The sequence below is a fragment of the Lobosporangium transversale genome (assembly GCF_002105155.1).
Source record: "Lobosporangium transversale strain NRRL 3116 chromosome Unknown BCR41scaffold_63, whole genome shotgun sequence".
Classification (NCBI taxonomy): Eukaryota; Fungi; Mortierellomycota; class Mortierellomycetes; order Mortierellales; family Mortierellaceae; genus Lobosporangium; species Lobosporangium transversale.
Genome location: NW_019029041.1, coordinates 85,763 through 99,752, shown reverse-complemented (window position 1 = coordinate 99,752; position 13,990 = coordinate 85,763). Strand labels below are relative to the sequence as shown.

The window sequence follows — 13,990 nt, the reverse complement described above, 5'->3', positions numbered from 1 at the left end:
TATCATCTACGCTTTACTTTCTCTCTCTTCATTTTTCTTAACGTCTCATTTTTTTTCTTGACCGAAACCACCGTATTATAATAATAATAGCAACTTGTTCTCAGATACACAGAGGTGTCTTGATTAACGATGCCTTCAACAAAGGAAATGTCCAAAGCACAGCCAATGTCCATTTCCCAACTTTGCCAGCAGGATGATAATACGAATGAGGGGATCCACAACCTTGGACATGAGTTGGATCAAGATCCTCTGAATCTTAATTCTGAGGATGAAGACCAACTGTCATCCTACAATAATAGAAACAAAAATCATCGTCGTATTCAGCGCAATGGTCATGAGGTATACAGCCAGTCCTCAGATAATGAAGAAGACCCTGATCAATACAGCAACCACAGACGGCATATCAATAGCGATGAACCAGATTCAGATGAACAGATGGCTGCTGAGGCATTAGGTGGCATGGCCAATGCTCGTACCCCTACGGTAACAGCTTCTGGCGCTGGATCGTCCTTCTTGTTCTCTCGTATGTCTAGTCTCCCCGTGGTCAACTCTGCATTAAAGGCATATGAGAATGGCAAACAGAACAGTAAAGTTATGAAGGTATGTTCAAGAACCATATCCTACCATAGCCTGTTCATTTACAACACAATTAACATCGTATATCCATGTACTAATCGTACTCATCATTTGCTGTTCCTAATGACCTTCAGTATGGGGCTGAAATGGTCGAGTCAAGTGTAAAATCTTTATCAAAGCCGGTCTTTGAAAAGCTCGAGCCGACTCTTGGTCAGATCGATGACTTCGCTCGTACACAACTGGATAAGGTAAAACATAGAAAAGGTTAAATGATTAGTTGTGCTTCAGTCCTTTATTCATATTGCTTATCATTGTTTATCTTTCATTTTTTGCTATGATTACAGGTGTACTTGAAGCCAGATACTCAACCACTTCCCTCACCTACAGACTCGGCTCGATCTTCCAACGACATGATTCGTCCTGACTCCAACTATTTCGCTCATCGATCACGCAACGACAGCATTGATAGCGTCTCTTCAAGCTCTAGTTCTCGTCAACCAAGTTTTGATTCTCGTCGCTCCCGAACCACGCGGCATGATGAAGGTAATAAAATAATAATATAGCGCATTGATCAATGATGGAGATAGTCTATGTTGTACATGATGTCAGATGTCAAACTAAAATCCACTTGTGGTTATTGTTTGTGTAAACATAATCTAGCCTCGCTGAGAAAACGCTCCGATTCACAATCGAGCCAACAACAACGACCATTAACATCGTCTAACTATCAATACTCCTCGACTCAATCAGTTTCCAACAATCATTATAGCAGCTATGGACAATCTGGCCAGGTTGGGTCCGTTGCAATTGCCCCCTCTCAGCAGTTCTCAGGTTGGAAAGGAGTCGTAGCCTCAGTAGGAACAGCCTCCGCTGCTGGTGTGGCCATCTTTAGTGAAGAGAGCATGAAGAGTCTCAAGTACTGCCTTCAATGGCTACAGGTAAAAACCTCATTGGATTGTCGCATATTTGATTCTTTACAAAAAGAGAAAGCAAACTGAAGCCTTATTTTTTCTACTAAAATTTTAGTATGCGGTACATCACATTGAGCACCAAATCGGATTATTACGTACATTCCTTGTGTCTCTGGCTAGTCCCTCAAAAAGCACAGAAATTGTCCCCTCAACCGCTGCATCAACGCTGGCTTCTATTAAGAAGGAAGTTGTAGATACTCTCCGCAAGGTGATCAGTATTGTCTCGCGCTACGCGGGCGCCTGCTTACCTGACCCTGCCAAGATCAGCGTTCGTCAGTTCATCCTGTCTATGCCTGTCCGTTGGGCAACCCTCAATAATGAATCTGTGCCTTCTACTCCCATTGGATCTCCATCTTTGGGTCCAATTGATCGCTCCCCTGATGAAATTGCAGCCCTGAATGAAACCTCAGAGCGGGCGACTCGTGTTCTCGTTTTCGCCAACGAGTCTTCTGATATGCTCAAGTCTGTAGCGGGCATCTTCAAAGATTCTGTTGACAAGGCAGAGAATTGGATGGATAAACTTCGTTATGTTGGAATGACACCTCAGAACAGTGATGGTTTGCCTAGCTGGGCACCAACAGGATTCCCCAGCGCACCAAGCACTATGCCTGGAGGCTTCCCCGGAGCTGGTTTAGAACAATATTCTTTGCGACAGACACAACCACATTCCTCTACCAATACTCATCATTCCCATGGTCATGCTACCCCTACAGGATCCCCAACGAGAAGCTTAAAGTCTTCCCCGCGTTTGGGTTCACGTAACCACTATAGTCGCCATGCTTATCGTCAAACTGGTATAATATCTGGAGATGAGGATTCGGGATCTGAAGACGAAGTGCGTGGCCCGCTTGCAGCCATGGATGATGATAGCTCGTTTGATGAGGAGGATGTCTTTTCGTTACATTCATCTGCAACGAACGGACATGGGCCTATGAAGCGTAGCATGGGATCCATTTCTCGCGTTCAGGGCAATGCGGTCCGCCGACGCAAGAAGCGTGGGCAGAGCGCAGAATACGTTGCCGGCCTGGGTGTTACCAATGGCCATGCTATCGACTCTGAGCCAATCTAATGACCTTTTATGACTATTAACGACAAATCTCTCATGCTCGACCAACATTAACACACCCGACCTCAATAGCTTTCTACCAATATCATATCAGCGCGTAGCTCTTTCTGCTCGCAACAAGACCAACTCTCTAAGCAACTTGTACTTTAAGCCTTTATTTTTCTTTATAGCGGCTGTATTTTATTCTTACTTTCTTGCTTTTGTACCTGTATCTTTAAATACTTTATCAATTCTTTCTACAGCATTTTCATTTTCACTCTTCCTTTTTTTTTCTTTTTCTTTTTTCTTTTTTCTTTTTTTTTTTTTTTTTATCGACTGACCATGGTCTCCTTCACAATCTGGAATAAAACAATAGAAATTTGACAGGTTGAACACTTTTTTTTTTGTTTTTTTTTTTTGTTTTTGATAACAAGGACCCACGAGGTCATGTAGGATTTATTTAGATGTTAGCTCTATAAATGGGTTGCCCCATTACTGGGGTCGCAAATAAAGCGGTATCCAATAATCGACCGAAGCCGCATCGTCATACTGCCACAGTACTACATCCTGTTCATAAACCACGTCAGCATTGAGTAGACTTCCTTGGTCCCAGAGGACCTGTGGCACGGCTCTACTCCCTACTTGGCCTGTTGTGCGCGAAGGTCATCCTTTAGCCGTTGTCCTCAATCATCACGAGGGTCGTGCTGTACAGAACAGAGGACCCCATCTAGAAACCCATGAACGTGCTCAGGAAATAAAGGAAATATAATTGGAAATAGCAGCATTGAATTGATATTATTTATAAATCAATGACCTTGAAAAAATCACTGTCTTAAGAACCGGGGGGTTATACTGAGATGCCCTTAAAAACCGCAACGAGACGCAAATACATAGAACACACTGAAGTGTTGTACCAAGATAAAGGTCTTTATTAGTTTATGATACATATAATACTATACAAGTAACTAGTGCTGAGATGAATGAGGTTGCATACCTGAAGTGTTGTACCAAGATAAAGGTAGGGAACACTTCAGGGACGGAGAGTCCACTATTTATTATAGCGGGGAGGATCGGGCGGCTGAGCTCACGTCCAGGCAGGACGGGGTGGGTTTGAGGGTACCACTATAGGTATACCTCTGGTCCTACCTACCATGACGTCACTTGTTATAGGACGTGAGCTTAAGTTGCCTCGATTTAGGACAACCTTTGTCGTAAATCTGCTATTTACGTATCCTCTTCTTCATTATTTCCATCATCATTCAGTACTTGTATCATTATTTCCTTTATCAACCCTAGTATTTAAATCACTTTGGCTTCTTTGCAAAACAGCATCCCTCTTTTCACTTTTGATGCTATTTTGCAGGTGAGCGACTTTTATTATTATTTGTAGTTTTACTAAGTCAAGCTCGTTCTTATCAGTATTTATTAAAGATCCCTCTTTTCACTTTTGATGCTATTTTGCAGCATTCTCCAGGACTATCATTGTTGATTTATGATCCTTTAGTGATCTATTTGTCAGATTATCCTCCTTTGGCACTTTGTCCATTTATTTTTTTTTTTTTTTTTCCTGTTAACAAGAACCCACAGAGGTGAGGAATTTTATTTCATAATCTCGCTCTAAAGTAATGATATCGCCCTCAACTATGAAACAAGCGAAACTCTCAAAGTTCGCACGGGATGGCTGTGAAGAGCCAATTCGTATCCATGTTTTTCTCTACCAATGTACACCGTGATCGGTACTCGAAGTCCATCCTTCCGATGTGGCCTGTTGCGCCCGTGAAAAGCCGCGGAGGCTGGCGTGCCGACTCTAGCTAAGGACGACTTTTAATTTTTTCTATTCGATCAAATCCACTGGCATGTGGACCCAAATCTTGCGGAATTGGTCTGAAATTTCTACTTTGGACTCCGTCAAACTTTGTGATCATCGCTGTCCTAGTCAAGTGGGTGGATGGGGGATGTGCTGCCAGATGTACCGCTGGTTCGGCTGGGGGGTGGAATATATACCTAAGACATGTGGCCAGCCAGGCGACTTAGGGTAGTGCACCCACGATCTTAGCCTTAGCGGAGAACACTAGGCTGTCTTGGAGAGAAAGTATAAAAACTCAAGCAAATCCCTGACCTGGCACATGTTTGCTTCACTTTATGTGCCTTAACCAGGACTCGAACCCGGCCCCTGGGCTAGACAGGAGGGGATGGCACTTTGTCCATTTATGAATTTATCTTTTGGCACTTCGTCCAATTTTTTTATTATCATTTTGTTCATTTTCTGTCTATCTTTGGGATCATTGACAGGTCTTTCCACGTCACCTTTGTCGTAAATGACGCCTATTCATTTACCTAAATATGTATTTCCTTTCAATTTATTTATTTCCTATCATCCTATTTTCTACCATTTTTAAATAGTATTTAAGTAGCTTTTTCCTTCACTGCAAAAACGGCATCTCTCTTCTTATTATCGATGCCCTTTTGCAGGTGAGTTTATCTTCATTATTCTCATTATGAATTCTCAGAAAATTAGCAGTTATTAAAGATCTCTCTTCTTATTATCGATGCCCTTTTGCAGCATCCTCAAAATCATTCAAAGCATTACTTAGGATCACTATCGTATCCCAAAACCACGAGGCTCTTGCCCAATTCTTCATTTTTCATCATTACCTACTAGTTTCCAGAGATCACTAGTAGATGCTCTACGACAAAAGTGGATAATTTATAGATAATATATTACTTTTGTAATCACGTGATATGCTTACAGTTTTTTGGAAAGGATGAAGGCGATTTCGTAGTATGTTTTCGACACTAAACACGGTAATGAGCCGTGGCAATAGTCTTGTTCAGAAACTCCGTTTGTTTACGCGCTGTCTCCTACTGAGGATCCTTGTTATCAAAAAAAAAAAAAAAAAAAAAAGTTTACGCGCTGTCTCCTAGGCTCGTCACCAACGCTCACTGGCCACAATCACATGCTTTTACCCATCACTACCTTTTAACACAACCTTTCTTTATACATTATTTACGATCTTCTCTTCTACGCTTTTACTTCCCTAGCACAGGTAATCCATTTCTTCCCTTATTCCTTCATTTGAATTCTTAAGCGTATTACATGACTTGCCATCATAAAATTTTCCTAATTTCCTCTTTCTCTCTCTCTCTCTCTATTTTTTTTTTCTTCTTCATAAGGTAATGTCATTAGCGCCAGTGGGAAGCTCTACTATTCATCTTTTCAATTTTTTTCTTGCCCCTGACGTACATATGAGGGTGGGATATACTATCAATTGTATTTTCATACGGGTGGGTGCCTTTCAGCCACTGTCCAGGGTGCCTCTGCGCCTGGTTATGCACATTGTCACTCACCTGATGTCTCATTTGTGCCGGCAGAGAGGGGGGCTGTTTTTTATTTCATATTCAATTGCTTTTGCACTATGTTTAATGTTTTTATGTTGAAGGATTAATACTCTATTTACAACTTGAGACTCGCAATAGGATGAAGACATTTAAAGAATTTGTTGTGTCTGATTGTCACAAGCATCCTGGCTACGACAGTCAGTATGCATGTTACACAGCTTACATTGGCCGTCAAAAGAGAGCCGGAGATTCAGCTGCCAAAAACTATAAGCTTGACTTTGAGTTGCTGAAAAAAGAGTATGAAAATATTAAAATATTAGTGCCCTTCAAATATCAAAACAAAAAATGTCATGACTTTTCGACTATTGCGTTCGCCTAAAAATGGCAGATGGCAAATTTTTGTTTTGATATTTGAAGGGCGCTCATATAGCTGCCGTAAGTACTTCAAGTACTTCAATGCCTCTGCCCTCAACCCGATCAAAGCGCGCTTGAGAAAAGGTATTTGATATTCGAATCACTGTTATCAATTTATTAAACTTTTCTGTTTCTGATCCTTAAAATCACGCTTCCTTGGAATTAGATTTAATTTTTATATTCGTCAGCCATGTGGTAGGTATCTCAGTTGGTTGGTATTATGCTGGCAATATTTGCTTACAAATTTTTTTTTTCTTTTTTTTTTTTATCCTTGACATGGTTCATAGCATACGAGTTCAGATAAAGGAGCAATGCTCTCATCGTCATCACCATCATCTCCGTCATTGTCAAGTTCAGAATCTGCTCCAAAGTCTGCATCCTCACCATCTAAGAGCGCCACGAGAAAAAAGAGTCGGACTAGCTATGAGACAGAACAACCATGGCAATCTCTTATGAGATGCCTTATTCGCATCGTAAGTGACTCTGCCATAATATGCTGGCATTATTCAATACCCGAATTAATTCTTCCATTGTGTTACTCTATTGCCAGGTGAATGGAGAGAAAATCCTAGTCTTTCCAGAATGTCCAAAGCCACATATTTCTCATCTGCTCCTCTTTCAACATGCTGTTGAGACTTTGGAGTCATATCAAACTCAGAATGTTAATGAAAGAGACATCATTCTGATAAAGGATGCTTCAAACTGTATATTTTTGTTTTAAATTTATCATTGATGACAAACAAGACAAATAAGACTAAGGTGCTGTTCTACGAATAGAGTCGCAATGTCCTGTATCATTGGTAGAGCAAATTCTTTTTTCCAGCAAGCAGCACCTGATATGCTAGCAGATGCAAGGAAGACCTGTATGATTGAAAACATTGATGAATACCCATGCAGGACAGTCCTTCAAGCATATGCAGGTCTTGTCCTTGAGTATGATATTGAATATCTAAAAAAGCGTCTTGCAGTCGACTTGGGCTTGTTGAATGCAGAGATTCTGGAAAAAGGAGCAACATCAAATGAAGCAGATATAAAGGATCGAACACTCAGAATACTCTCAACTATGTAAGCACTGTATATTGTATATTGTATATTGTATATTGTATATTGTTTATTGTATATTTTATTTTATTTTTTTTTACAGCCGAAGTTATATTCAAACATGAATATCTACTTTTAGTTGCGACTTCATTTGCAGCCCACCATTCAAGAATGCACCCTCTTCAGAGTCTGACGTGCTTATGTATTGGGTCAATGTATTTTCAAAATTAACCAAGCAGGTTTCCATACACACGTAAGATCAAACCAACTCTTTGATTTTTTATTTCTAGATATCTAGTATTCTATGTTAACTTAACATTTTGTATATATAGTGATGAAAAGGCAATGCTAGCGTCTAGAACTATCCGTCAGATGCATCCTCAGAATATGACGAACCATCTGATAGTTCGGAGAGCTGATTGTCTTTTTATGTTTGATGATATCGAAATTTCAAACATTGAGTTCAAAAGGCCAAGTATTAGCGAAGCAGAAATTGGAGTCCAAAACCGGAAATACATTCGATTGGGCCGCTGTTTGCAGGAGGGTCACTCAACGTTTGGAACTGTGGGCCCGTCAGTTCTAATGGCGGATGCATCTGGTAAGCAATAGCGAAAGACCAACTTTTGAAATCTTTTCTAATATCCATCCTCACTCTGTGCTTCTTCTTTGTGTAAACGTCGGCAAAGTCATTGTGCCAACTAGTTTTTGGAATAATAATGCCATTTGAGTCTGCAAAAACAGCATCAACCCCTCAACCAAGACCTAACATTCGCTTTCTGTAACAAGTCCAATGGCTAGCAGAGACTGAATTCAGAAGTAATAAGGGAACCAAAAGAGCATAAGGGATGGTCATTGTGAAGATTGTTAAGAATGAATACTAGATGTGTTGAATAGAATTTAATAAAAAAAAAAAAGAGTGATTTTTTAAAAAATGGGCAGTTATGGATGCAAATATATACCGCTCTAACTATAATGCAAAAGTCCAATAATATAATCCTACAAGGATCTGGTCCGATCAAGGGGTAGAGATCTAGGCTGATCTGGTGAGGGTTCTCTGAGGGAGATCGTTCTTGTAATGGCTCTTGTGATGGAGATTGTTTGTGTGATAACCCTTGCGAGGAAATAGAAGGGTTTTTATGCATTTTCCAAGCACTTATCAGATCATGATACAGGTACAAGCAAGGGGTGAGCCGCTGGATAAGCGGTACACAATACATTTGAGCTACAGAAAAGTCATGGATTGGAGATGATTAGTTTTTATGCAATCCCAATACCACTTTTCAGTCGACTATACATATGTAGTTGAGGTGTTGGGCAAATAGTACACAATGGAGTTGGGCTGTTGTGCATGAAAAGCTTTTGACAGAGAAGTGGACAGGTGGCGAAGCAAGTAAGGATAGGATGCAGGTCCACACACCGCGTCCATGGTTACACGTATGAGACGCACAGGCGCAAAATGATATTTTTAGGTTTTGATTTATTCTGTGAAATATGCAGGGTAAATGGCTGCACATTCAGAGCCGAGCCACTGGGCCAGCAATTCGCCCAGACAATTCACGATTATCGAAGAGTGGGCGAGGTACGGAACAGAGTTATGAGTAGGATTTCAAGTATTTCAAGCGTCAATGCTTACAATTACACAAACCCTAAAGGTATTTTTTTCTCACATAAACCAAGGACTGATGGTTAACACGCAGTTTTGGCGAATGGCCTTAAATATATAATATACATATTATTCTGCTCCAGGAGCACTTGATATCAAGTAGCTATTGGGGAAGGCAAGAATTCAAAGCATTTCAAGCAATGAGGCTAAACTGCACAAATTCCAGAGTTTTTAAGCGCTCCTGCCTGAAGGATTAATGTAATGGATACAACGGGTAAAAGAAAAGAATAACCACTTCTTCGTCCCTCTCTACTCTTTCTCCATCCCTCCCTCTACTCTTTCTCCGTCCCCCCCTCTGCGCTTTCTCTATCCCTTCCTCTGATTTTCCTGTAAGAACTATCTGTTGACTAAACTTGATATTTAATCTTAATTTACTTATTCATTTAGCAATTTGAATAGACATACTTTGCCGTCATGAATCCTCACAATCTTTGCCGCAATGGCCTCAGACTCAGAACTCGAGGTGCAGAGAGGTGTTCAGTCCAATAATAAAAAAAATAAATACAGCACGGAGTAATTCCATGTGGTCCCCGTCATAGTACTGGCTCCGCCATCAGTTATTTAGCTGGTAGGGCAAATGGGATGCGGCCTCCTCTTCCTTCTTTAGTATCGAGCAATACTGCTCTACTTGTAATCATGTCTTTTACTGGCTATCCGCTTGTTTCTGAAGGCGCTCTTACATATATACGCAAGCATATCACCATATTTTCCTTCAGCTTGCGCTCTAACGTAATTGTGGGAGGAATGGTTGCTGAATTCAAATACTGACTACTGGGTCTAAGGATCGGTCTTTATCGCTCGGACAGTCGTAGCAGCTTGAGCATCCAACCATAATCTATAGATTGTTCCTCGCCTTCTTTAAAGTAGCATGAAGCAACCAATTATTCATTATCCTCACAATATGTCCTAGATGACCACAAAAGGCACCAGATGAAAAGTAGAGAATGTTTACACTCTTTTTTTTTTTTTTTTATATATCTTTTGCTTCAACACTCGAAGGCTCCATTTTGTTATAGCTAACCGAGTGCCATATCCTCTATCCAGACCGTGGCCCCCGCGTGGCTTCCAACACAGACACCTATAGGTTGGAGCCCTCTTATCCAACCGTGGCCTCTTTCGCACAACTATGGCGGTCAAATACACGCTTCTTTCTCGATCGAGGTGAGGAATATTGTCCAAAGGGAAGAGAAGAGGGAAATGGCTGTTTAACATTGATCCTGTTGAAACGACGATTCGACCGTTGTTCTAGGCCTGAACGGTAAGCTATCCGCTGCATGATTGGGTAACTCCTTATGCCTTAGAAATGATCCGGTTAGTTATTCTTTTGAAGTAAAGCAGGTACAAACACGACAACCCGCTTTGTTTGCGAACACTTATTGAATCAGATTTACGATAAGCCTTCTTCTCTCCCACATGGTGAAGGTCAGGAGTAGCTCTTCTTAAAGGGATACATAGAATAAAAGTCATGAATTAAGGGACGTATATAACATAATTATCGAGATCATTGAGCCACATCTGTCGCCCCAGTAAAGTCTTGGTTTATTTATTTGCTTATTTGTTACCAAACTTTATCTACAGCAAAAGATGTGTCTTGGAGTCCTTACTTCTTAAAGAGCTTGGGATACCAATACACTAACCCGATATCGCGCCAGCATTCCTCTCATCATCCTTGTCACTCTTGTTATCATCTACATCGTCTTGATGTGCCCCAGCTATTGTATATTTATCTAACAGCGTGATAAGAAAAGTTGGTATTTCTACTCACTCACTTGCGTCTGCTTTACCACCCGACTGGTGCATAGCAGTATTTCTCAGCCTGGCGGTGATCCTACTCAGCTATATATATTATCTAAAGCTAGATAGAGGGGGAGGAAAAAAACGGGGCAGTAGTTAGTGAACTGGAGTCAAAGCACAATCGTACAACTTCCTTGATGCTATTAATCCAAAAATGGTGGTCCCAATCAACCAGCGATGAAAACAACCACAGTTAGTATAGATTTACGTATCACCATAGCCATTTATCTGCCTTAGAAAAAAAAAGAAAGATGAACGGCATCAATTGCAGTACCACCAAAAGTCTAAAAAAGACTAGTGGAGAGCTAATAGCAAAGTACAATCTAGCGCAGAGCAATAGACTATGTGCGTACCCAAGGAGCAACCAACAGCAACAACTCCGGGTCCGACTGGCTGAAGCGATATGGATCACGGCTGGTTCCAACGAGAAGTGGACTCTAGGGGAGGGACCCCACGGAAAGGATTCTCTGCTCGCATCCTTTTCATCCGCTCCGAAACCCATACAAACACGCCATACTTCGGCTCATAATAAGAACACAGCCACTGCCCCTTACCTTGTGAACAGGAATGGCTTGAGGCTGAGAGCCGAGTCGAATTGCACGCGATGTAAGCAATCTAGTTGAAATTCATTGGTGGATTGTCATTGTTGAACGAGTCAAGCTAATACTTGCAACTTTTTTAAGACGAAATCCTTTCAGGACATAACCATATTTGTAGTAGATCAAATCCTATTGCTGCTGCCGGCTTGTCTCCTACTCCTGGGCTCAACAAAGGTTCTTTCAGTACCTCGAGTTTGGACCAGCCTGTCGGTGAACCTTAGTGCAACGCACATAAGCATGATTAAATTAGATGTACATTTAAACGCGTAGAATATTTCTATGCCATGGGTGTTGAGTAGCATGGCTATTAATTGAAATTTCATACGCGTCCTTTTATTTTTTTTAGTGATAGTGTTGATATCGATATATTTGATGGATTTTTTCGGTCTACGCGTTCCAAAAAAAGAAAAAAAAAGTAGACCTTGGCCCTTGTGCCACTGGCTCGTGTACTTCTTTGGGCTTAATCACTTAGTTTATTACTTGGACCATAAAATAGGCAAATTCGCCTATTTAGCTTCCACCAACTCATGGGCAGGTCAGATCCAGTTCTCTGTGCTTTCTACTGGGAGAAACAGCCGTCTATCGCATGCCAAGGAAGAAAAAATCAATCAGTAGAAACCAATCAGCAAAAAGTCGGCAAAAAGCATATATCTAGCTATTTCATCACGATACACTACGTCCACCATTCACTTGCCTCTACTCCTTCGTACACCTAGTAACCTATACCATTTTCATTCCTTCTCCCAAAACACATTCCCGACCCCTTTTCGCTAGAGGTATGTTGTTGAAACTCCATACTGATTTAAGAATGGTTGTTATTTAAGACTTAAAAAAATCTTGATTGCAGGCGCAAGCCTTTGTCTCTAACAGCAATAGTATCAGGCCAAGCTGCTATACGGCATTCATAGATATCCTGCTAGTACGCATTACCACCATACCAACCTCAGCAGTTCCCTAAAATCAGTCCTATCATGGTTAAAAACTACCGCGGATGCGTGTTTCATTTGGTCGCGACGTGATTGGTGGGGTATACTTTGCGCGTAAGTCATCTTAAATGCGACCCGAAGGGTTTAAACCCAGCTTGGCAGCAGCGAGGACTACAAAGAGTTCCATCATTAGCACATTAAGCGCTTGAGGTAACAATGATTGGGAGGTCGATTCTCCTTTCATAAATTTGTAAGTAAGGTAATTATAGCTTTCGTATATTCGAGCACTACCATTCTTCTCCCCATGGATATTTGAACAAATCCCGACTGACAGATCAAGGGATATTGCTGTATACTTTTATTGCTTGCAGGAATTCTACCTTGATACTGTAGTTAGCAAATACCAGGAGCTATCCGAGATTCAGAAGCACTTAAGGGCATATGTTTGTCATGTGGGTGAATTGGACTCTGGCACGCTCAAGACACAATTAGTTCTGTTGGCAGTAAGACGTTTGATATCCATATCAATATTGCTATTGGAAATCTCTTATCCAACGTGAAAATAAAATAAAAAAAGTAATAACACTTCCGTTTTCATTCGAAAGGTGAAAGAATAACCCTAACACCAATGCGTCTAGCATATAAAAGAAGCCTTGTGTCTCATAGCAATAAAGACAACCTTTACCTCCTCGACCTTCCGTACATTTACCTGTTTCGTGAAGCAACAAAAGAACTAGTCTCATTGTTGGATAAACGTTCTGGATCACAGGTACGAAACACACGAGGCAAGCAAGATCAATTTACGTGATACCGCTGATACAGTATCGCTCTCCTACTGATGTCCATAAAGTCAGTGTACCTTCTGCCTTGGCATAGTTAAGCAGACTTTTGAAAACAACACGTATTGTGTGTATCCTCAATCTGCAGCGGATTAAACACAATGTTGTAAAATAGAACTGTAGCATTAGCTTTTGTAATGAGAAGCCATCTATTGTAAGCATCATCAATAGACACAAAAAGACGCCCAGCGCGCTGCCCTAATCTATATACCTGAGGTGAAAAACCCTCAGCAGAAGGGTTGCCATTTATTATTATTTTTTATTTTATTATCGTTAATATTATTATGTGCCTGGATTTGGATACTTTTGGGAGAAGCTGTCATTGTCGAGATCATTCCGGTGGTTGCAATCCACCAAGACCCTCCAGCATAATATACACATTCCTAGAATAATTATTCCAGATTTGTGCGATCACTGCTGTTGAATGATTCTCCTCATTGATCTGCTTCAACTTTTCATTCAATTGCTCTACTGATTCATTTAGCTTTTCCTATGCAGCGAAGGGACAAAATGAGTTTTTATTTTTATTTTTATTAACTTTTATTTACCATTAAACAATAGTAAGTTTATAATGGGAAGCACAGTACCACGTTCAGTGCAATTCTATTGAGCAGAGCTGCCTGTTGCTCTTGATGCGGATCCATGGTAGTTGAGACGATAGTTGTAGTGTATATACTTCAGGATTAAAATGGTAAATAAAAAATAAATCAAAAAAATATTTTTATTCTTATAATACATGTTCAATATATGATACAGATAGAGAGGAAATAATAATAGTACATT

General features: G+C 40.6%; 3 protein-coding genes across 3 annotated transcripts; 2 read left to right on the top strand and 1 right to left on the bottom strand.

The window, feature by feature from the left end:
- Positions 1 to 459: 459 nt before the first annotated feature.
- Positions 460 to 2,112, top strand: BCR41DRAFT_313763 (transcription factor Opi1-domain-containing protein; the record flags this gene model as incomplete). Its single annotated transcript, XM_022021154.1, has 5 exons — positions 460 to 600; positions 711 to 840; positions 964 to 1,089; positions 1,237 to 1,514; positions 1,603 to 2,112. Coding segments are annotated over 5 exons (1,185 nt in total), but the record flags the coding sequence as incomplete, so codon positions are not given.
- Positions 2,113 to 7,337: 5,225 nt separating this feature from the next.
- On the top strand, positions 7,338 to 8,152 carry BCR41DRAFT_363475 (hypothetical protein). Its single transcript, XM_022025889.1, has 3 exons — positions 7,338 to 7,410; positions 7,526 to 7,639; positions 7,719 to 8,152. Exons 2-3 carry the CDS (start codon positions 7,587 to 7,589, stop codon positions 7,993 to 7,995), a joined length of 330 nt encoding a protein of 109 aa, XP_021876136.1. The 5' UTR covers positions 7,338 to 7,410; positions 7,526 to 7,586; the 3' UTR covers positions 7,996 to 8,152.
- Positions 8,153 to 13,455: 5,303 nt separating this feature from the next.
- Positions 13,456 to 13,880, bottom strand: BCR41DRAFT_426237 (DASH complex subunit Dad4). The gene is made up of 2 exons (XM_022030706.1): positions 13,795 to 13,880; positions 13,456 to 13,697 (listed from the first exon to the last, which is right to left on the bottom strand). Exons 1-2 carry the CDS (start codon positions 13,849 to 13,851, stop codon positions 13,539 to 13,541), a joined length of 216 nt encoding a protein of 71 aa, XP_021876135.1. The 5' UTR covers positions 13,852 to 13,880; the 3' UTR covers positions 13,456 to 13,538.
- Between the last annotated feature and the right edge of the window lie 110 nt (positions 13,881 to 13,990).